The sequence below is a fragment of the Asparagus officinalis genome, chromosome 5 (genome assembly GCF_001876935.1).
Source record: "Asparagus officinalis chromosome 5, Aspof.V1, whole genome shotgun sequence".
Classification (NCBI taxonomy): Eukaryota; Viridiplantae; Streptophyta; class Magnoliopsida; order Asparagales; family Asparagaceae; genus Asparagus; species Asparagus officinalis.
The window spans coordinates 124,445,113-124,453,640 of NC_033798.1; the positions used below are offsets into that span (position 1 = coordinate 124,445,113).

At 40.8% G+C, this 8,528-nt stretch overlaps 1 protein-coding gene and 1 long non-coding RNA gene across 2 annotated transcripts; one reads left to right on the forward strand and one right to left on the reverse strand.

Annotated features, from left to right (window-relative positions):
• On the reverse strand, nt 783-1,550 carry LOC109843619. The gene is made up of 2 exons (XR_002247736.1): nt 1,206-1,550; nt 783-1,098 (listed from the first exon to the last, which is right to left on the reverse strand). It is a non-coding gene; the product is annotated as an uncharacterized LOC109843619 (long non-coding RNA).
• LOC109843623 (putative F-box protein At4g38870) lies at nt 6,714-8,075 on the forward strand. Its single transcript, XM_020412573.1, has one exon. The coding sequence runs from the start codon at nt 6,769-6,771 to the stop codon at nt 7,882-7,884; it is 1,116 nt and encodes a 371-aa protein (XP_020268162.1). The 5' UTR covers nt 6,714-6,768; the 3' UTR covers nt 7,885-8,075.

Genomic DNA, 8,528 nt, shown 5'->3' on the forward strand with positions numbered 1-8,528 from the left:
CAAGGAACTCAACTCCGTCTTCTCCCCATAAAAAGGTTCAAACTCCCGAAAAGTCACATCCATACTGACAAACAGCCTTCTTTCAGTGGGACACCAACACTTGTATCCTTTTTGACTTGATGAGTAGCCAACAAAGATACATTTAACTGCTTGCGGATCCAGTTTACTCACCATCATTCTGTGATCTCTCACATAACATGTGCATCCAAACACTCTTGGTGGAACAACAAAAACATTCGAGCCCAAAAGCATCTCACATGGTGTCTTCATCCCTAATACTCTTGATGGCATCCTATTGATCAAATAAGCTGCTGTCATAACAGCCTCACTCCATAAAAACTTAGGCACATTCATTGTCAACATCAATGAGCGTGCCACTTCCAGTAGATGCTTGTTATTACGCTCAGCCACCCCATTCTGAGCAGGGGTGTCTGGGCAGGTGGTTTGATGAACAATTTCCTGATTAGAGATGAAAGCTGCAAACTCCTTATTGACATACTCAGTCCCATTATCTGTTCGAAGAATCTAGAGATGAAAGCTGCAAACTCCTTATTGACATACTCAGTCCCATTATCTGTTCGAAGAATCTTCACCTGTATTCCAAACTGTGTCTTCACATAAGCCGAGAAATCTTAAAAACATTTGTAAACCTCTGATTTCTGCTTCATCATGTATATCCAGGTCATACGTGAATAACAATCAATGAAAGTAACAAACCATCTAAAACCACTGATAGAGGTAGTAGGACATGGTCCCCAAACATCAGAATGGACAAGTGCAAATGGTTCACAACTTCGAAGACCAATCATTCTATAAGTAGAACGAGTATGTTTTCCAAGTTCACATGCATTACAAAATAACTCTTTTCTATCCACTTTCTTCATTAACTCAGGTTCTAATCTATTTAAACTCTCAAAAGATAAATGCCCTAACCGGCAATGTTGAAGCATCGCTTCTGCCTCTGGCCCTCCGCTAACAGCAGCAGCAATCATTGCTGTCTCCCTGTCTGTCACGCCCCGGGTCCAAAACGTGATAATTTGGAGCGTGACTCGGTCGGCAATGCAACCATACAGGTTACATTCACGCCTCTAGATCATCCTGTATACAGATATATTACCAAAAGAACTACTACATAGAGCATGTAACTAAAATAGCAAAGAAACTAGATAGATAAAGAAAACTCTGAAAAGACAAATTTCTCTTACATGTCCACAACTCGTCAAAGTAGGAAAGAGGAAAATACATCTTAGTCTGAAGTACCATAAGTGATTACAAGAAAGACTCAATAACTGAAGCTGAGAGAGAGAGAAGGTGATCACTGACGCTGGTTTTAATCCTTAAAGTACTCTTGGTCCTGCGAAGAAAGAACAATTCCCAAGTCTGGGGCATGCAAACCCCAGGGGAGTCAGAAAACTCCCAGCAAGCATGTAAAATGAGGAAATTGTGAGCGTGTAAGTATAAATGATAGATATAAAGAAAAGATAAATTCTAAATTTTTCAGTGATAAAAGAAAATGCCTATCTTATAAACCAAAATACGATGAAAACTCAATTAAAATGATAAAGGAAGTTTCTAAACATGGATATCAATTACATGTTAAAGGAAGTTTCTAAACATGACAACTCAATTAAAGAACTTTCTAAACATAGATATCAAACAAGGTCTACCATAAAGCATACTTCTTATACCCTATACTAAAAGAAGTTAAGATTTAGAAACCCACAACATGAGAGATGAGTACGTCGAGGGAATAATCCAAAAATTCTATAAACAAACAATACAAATATACATCACCAAAACCTCATCCAGGACATGTCGTGCATGCCAAATCTGTCACAAAGCATATAAGCACATTATTCTTATTTTACATGTTATTTGAATTAGAGAAAAATATTTTCATGTATATAAATCGGTTCCCCGTAAACCGTCCCGGGAACACGGCTTCAAGTCAGGAATTGGCTCTTTGGCCCATGTATATATAACTCAGGATATCAGGAATGCGCATATGCCCGTTTATATACATGTTATATTCTCCATCTAATTCCCCTTTATAAACCTCATGTTTGTCAATTTAAATTTTTTTTTTTTGACTGTGCATGAAATGTTGTGCACTAACCACAGAGTTACCGTGGAACGACTTCTGTAAAACTATGAAAATAACCGTGACCCAGAACATGTCCAATCAAGATGGGTGCATTCCAATCTTGCCTATCTAGGCACTTGGATTCCTTTGGCACAATATCTAAAAAAAACGTGAACTCTCTAAACTCATGAGTTCATAACAAGTACAAATCGATAATTCATGTATCACATGGTCGATGTCACTAGGTCATGCCTCTGATCCATATCTGTATAGGATATCTATTCAGGTATAGCCACCTAGTGGATGTGACTACGGAATCAATTAGGGGTTGTATAATTCGTCGAACACAATACATCTAACAACACACAGTGAACATTTATATACACAACCTGTGTTGATCACTCTACCTAAAAATGGATTTGGGTGCTTGTGTCATAAATATCACACCAGAGCATCGCAATCATAAACAATACTTAAATACTTTATAAAAACAGACCCACATGAAGACACATAAAGAGGACAACATTATCATTCTAATTGCTCGCTTGTCCTTGTACTGGATGATAATTTGTATTCATTGTTTTTTTTCCCTAAAAATATCAGCTACATAAACCTCACTTTCAATGTCCAACTAATCAAGATTTAAATAAATCATCCCATCTCATTGTCTATTTTGTTAAATCGGCCACTACTGGCATACAGTAAGTAACCAAAGTATTATCACCCATCATCCACTCTAATATATTCCATGTCTTTGTGTGCTCCTGCACAAATTTCTGATCGTTCGTCTTAATGAGTGGAAAGACATTATTTCTGGCTTATAGAAAGAACAAGGTTAAACTGGATAGTGATATTAGTAGAGATTATTAATTGGAGACCTACTCAAAGACTGATAAGTGAACTAATATTGGTTGCCGTTAATGTTATATAGCTGTCATAGGTATACATTTTCTCTCCTAATGAGTTATAAACATCTAGTCCTCGTGTATAAAAAGTCAGACACTAGGACCGGTACATTAGACTTCGAAAATCAGAAACATAACATACATCCAACATGTATAACTTGGAACCGGTTACAGACCTCAAAATCTAATGTTATATATCTCAACTACTGCAGAAATAAGTAAATCAATCTTTGAGGATAATGATTATTAATTTGGCCAGACCAAATCTGTAGGAAGCTAAGTGTCTTATTCAAATGAAGCGGCCCCTGATGCAACATACTAGCATCCAAATATGTGAATCAAAATGGCAAGAATAACTTGTTGATTATGAAAAAAAAAGTGAGGCGATCATTAAAAATAAACGAGTTGAAGGAATGTTTGCATGAAGAGAAATCAATTAATAATGATAATAATCGAGGAAAAGGATGCTTGCATAATAATAATATTGAGAACGAATTTAACAAAAGCAAGACAAAAATGCTTGCCGTCGAGGGGGTGGCTGACGCGGTTGTCATCACTGAGGGGCTCAACGGGGGCTATTGGCATACCGTCGAACATATGGCGTGCGATGGAGGCGATGGTCGTCAGAGGGCAGCGGGTCTGGACAGCGACGCGTCAGGGGGATGGAGAGGCCGGCGTGGTGGCTGGACGGAGGCGGGGAAGGTGACAAAGGTGGTGAGGTTCGTGGTCGGGTGCAGCGGCGTTCGAGCTCGTGCAGCACGAGAGAGAGAAGGGGCGGCCGACGAGGTGTGGGGGAGCGGCGATCAGGGAGAGAGGTGGTCGGCGAAGTCGGGTCTGGGCTCGAGGGAGGTTGGACGGAGGTGGTGCACGCGCTCGAGCGGGGAAAGAGAAGGAAGGAGATGATGTTGGGGAGGGGGTTCTCTGGCGGCTGGGTAACATGAAAAAGAGGGAGGAAGAGGGTTTTATTTATATACTTAGGGTTAAGGTTAGGGTTTAATAGGTATTAATTAACAAATAAAAGAAATAAATAGGGGGAAAATAGAAATAAGTAGGGAAAATTTTCTTGTAAAAATTAACAATGATAATATAACAATAATAATAAATAAAACAATTATTTATTTGAAAGTTTTCACCTAACTATTTAATTTATAATTTTCAAAATCATTAATAAATATAAAAATCAGATTTTTAAATCATAGAAAATTCTAGAAGGCCGGAAAAATACAAATACTCTTTTTCAAAAATAATAATTGAATATTTTAAAATACCAGAAGATTTATTTTAACTAGTATCAAAATTTCATGATCCTTACACTGTCCAAATACCAAAGACCATCACGTCTGATACCAGTCTCAATCCTCCTCCCCGTTTCCTTCTCTTGAAAGACACACAAATCTCGATCAAATAACACGGTGCAATTTAATTGATCAATGAGAGAGCTAACTGAGAGTAAGTTAACTGGAAACGAAGGAACATGCAATACTGATGACAAGGTAACAGATGAAGTGCAATGGACCGAGCCAGTACCCCTGATGGGTTGGGATGTCCCATCAGCAGTCTGAACTGTCTCAGGATGCATATGCTTACTCGGATAATATAATGCAAACTCACTAGATGTTCCTGTGACATGCCTAGATGCACCTGAGTCTATGATCCAATCAACATGAGTTTTAGTGGATGCAAGTGCCTGAACCTGTGTACCTTTGTTCGCATGAGCATAACCAATAAAGTTACCAAAGCATGTAGTGGTAGCCAGATCCTGGGTGACTTGTCCCTTGCCCTTCGAACTCTCAGCCTGAAGCTTGAACAGACGTAGTTCCTCCATCTCTGTTATTTCAGCTCCAGTCATCCCAGCAGTAGTCTGAGACTCATCTGCCACAGCTAGGTGAGCAACTCCTTGGCCTACACGCCCCCTGCCTCTTCGACCTGCACGGCCACCAGTCTGACCACGTTCACCCCAGTTCCTTTCTCTGGGTGGCTTAGGGCACATCTGTCTCAGATGCCCTACCTCTCCGCAGTTGAAGCACTGCCTAGTCTCCCCTTTGAATCCAGTGTTATCCGGGTTGGATACCACCAGTGCAGACTTCTCCCCTGTAAGTCCACCTATCTCAGACTGTAGCCTGATACGGCTCTCCTCCTGTATCATGGCCGAGACTGCCTTCTCCAGTGGTGGGATCTTCGTCTGGGCTAGTAACAATGCCGTCCTCTGCTCATACGCTGGAGCCAAACCTCGGAGAAACAACATGGTCCTCTTCTGCAAAGAGGCCTCGCGCTCCTTGCACTCCGGGTCCTTGCAACTCGCTAGGGGCGAGAAGTGATCGTGATCGAGCCACAAGCGCTCCAGCTCTGTGGCGTACTCCTGTACAGTCCTCTCTCCCTGGACTATAGCGCTGATCTCCTTCTCGATCTGGAATACCCTCAGGTTATTCAACTTCTTGATGATCTCCTCCATCGGATTTTTTTCAGTCTTCGTCATCGATCCAACTTGTATTCTTGTGGTGCGCAACGAAAAAATTCCGGCAGCACTTCGACAGTACAACAGGATAGATAGATCAACAAGAATTCCTGTTTCACCAAGGAAACAAGAACCAGAAGCAAGATATCTCAACAAAGTGAGATATCATCTCTTCTCTCATCAGTTCTAGGACTGACTTGTCGAGGGAACCTAAATAAACTATTACAGATCAAGAACCTCTCTCCTTTTTTTTTTACCTAATCATCTGATACAGATTACAAATCCATTTTTCCTCCTTTTGTGTTTTTTTTTCTTCTTTTCTAATACAGATTACTAATCAGCAACAGTTACCCTCTCTTCCCCCAAAAATCCCCGAATCACAACAAAGCCAGCCGCTTAAAAGGGAAAAACAAAAACAAAACCCTAGACTCGAAGCACCAGTGACAACCGATTAAGACCAAGCCCTCCTGTTTCTTTCGTCCTGCTGAATCAAGTAGAAACAGCCCCCGATTCAAGACAAGTCTTCACACCCCACGGGCGCATCTACTTTGGGAGTTTTTGAGATCGGAAAGCCAGCTCACCGTCCAGCGTTCGCCGCGTCCTGATGAGCACCCCCTCCTCCGCCGACCTCCAGTTCAAGCACAACGTTCGCTCGATGCCCGATCCACCTTGTCCAGCTTGGCCTGACGGTCGAGCAGCGCCTTTTTTTCCTCGTAATCCGCTGCCTCCGCTCCACGTGGATCACTCACTTGCGTCCTTGCGTCAGAAGGCCAAGGATGATGAGTTCAGGAGCGTAGGAGGCTTTGGGGAGGGAAACGATCAGCGTGAATGAGGATGAAGTTCAGGGGGGATGATCAGCGTGGATGGGGATGAAGTTTAGGGGCCCGATCAAAACGATTGCTTCAGGAGAAGAAGGTTGAGGAGCCGTCACATGGCTGTGATACCATGTAAAGATTTGGGGTAAAATTAGGGTTAGTTTCTCTCATTGAGAGACCCCTCTTTTATATTAATGCATATTATTTTGGGGGTTTCTGAGACACAACGCGCTCCCTATAGTTGAGGAGGCCAGGTTCTCTAAAATAACTCTTGCAATAATTATAATCCACAGGCTGGAGATTTCTGGCACGATCAACTCGTCTCGTGGTAGGATCAGTATTTCCTATTCCCACTGGTTTTCTTTTGTTATTCGTTGTTATATATTGCTATATATATTACGAAACTTACAAGCTTATATTATCTTTTCTTCTCCTAGCTGTATAATTTATTCTCTTCCCCCCTTCTGATACATACAGAAATTTCGATATTTTGCGAAGGACACTGTGGCAATGATATCCATCACTGATTGTATTATTGAAATACTGTCTTGGCTTCCGGTGAGCAGCCTTTTGAGGTTTAAATGCGTTTGCAAGTTGTGGTATAACACAATATCCGACCCCTATTTCATCCGGAAACACTTGCATCATTCGAGAAAGCAACCTCAACTTGTGATCATACCTCACTCAACTGGCCTATGCGAAATTGGCTTCTACAACTACTCTCCTACGCGGCTGCAGGCGCATCTGATGTTCCGAAAAGAATCCTCGGAGGTACCAGAATCTTTTCTATGTTCTCAACAAGTCGACGGTCTTTTATTGCTGAGCACACTCGACAGTCTTTATGTATGCAATCCAAGTATTGGAGAGTATATAAAATTACCAGAGGGTAGTAGCCACATGCCTGCCCATCCTTACTATAGATATATGCCTGAACAAAGGGCAGGGTTTGGATATGATGCCCGTGACAAATGCTACAGAGTTGCCCGCTACTTCTATCGATGGCATGATTTCAAAAACAAGACATATAGCTTGGGCTTGGAAGTTTTCGATTTAGGAAAAGATACGTCTTGGAGAATTCTCGGTGAGGATCCACCTTACCCGATCCGAGCATTGATTAACCCAGTCTCCATAAACGGAGTGATCTACTTCAGGGTGGACAATGGCCTGCATAAGTTCCCTCCAACAGGTGTAGTATCTTTTGATCTTAAAGACAACAAGTTCAAAGTGATAGATCGTCCTTCTTGTTTCTCTAGTTTGGATGTGCGTGGTGACAGACAATTAAATATATCGGAATTGGAAGGAGAACTATGCTTTGTTCGAGCGTCTAAAAAATCAAAACTTGATATATGGGTGTATAAGGAGGATGATTCTTGGGTTCATGCTTATAGTATCGATTTTGATTGCGTGAACAAGTTTGGTGAACTGATTGGAGTTAGGGAAGGAAAGATTTTGCTTCATGTATATGACTCCCATCATTGGTTGGACTTCTGTGATTCGAAAATAGTATTGAAGGATTTGAAGTATTACAAGGCACCCAACAGCTATTGCTCCTTTGACGACGAAACATGCTTCCACGTCGTGCTCAGATACGTGGAAAGTCTAGCATCCGTCACCACTCGAGTTTAATGTCCTCACAATTAATCACTTGGCTTTTGTGTTTCACTTATGAGGACGGTTTGAGCACAGATAGTTTCTAATGTGTAGCAGAGAAAATAAGAGCTAGTCCTTGTGATTGGATATTTATTGCTTTATTTATAGTGGAGATAGGAAATTTAGCGCGCGCATTTGTTCGTGAATGAAAATTTTTGTTTGTTTTATCCCTATGAATAAATTTTGTTTTATGCAGGCAACCTATCTTCTCCTTCCTTCTTTCAGGTTAGCCACATTGTTTTCAGAAATTTACTTCCTTATTTTCATGATTCAATGCATTAATAATTTTCTACTTTCTTATTCTGTTGTATTTCTTTATGATTCGTTGCTCCTAAATAGACGGCCTATGGATTTTTGTTACTATTTTTTATTGGGATTAGTTATTCACGCTTTACAATTTGGTTCAAGCTTTATGATTTATTTATTTGTACCAATTGATATAGCAAGTTTTAATTAAATAATATGAAAAGATCTTTTAGTTGGTTCTTCATCTAGCTCGCAATGTGTCAATAAATTTGTTGAACATGGGGCACAGAATGATCAATTGTCAGCTACCAATGATCAACATCCTGCTATTCAACAATTTGAAGCTTCTTCCACTGTTGTCCGAAAAAAACGTA

Bases quoted from the DNA above. Each gene is read 5' to 3' on its own strand.
- LOC109843623 (XM_020412573.1), top strand. From the start codon at position 6,769: ATGATATCCATCACTGATTGTATTATTGAAATACTGTCTTGGCTTCCG.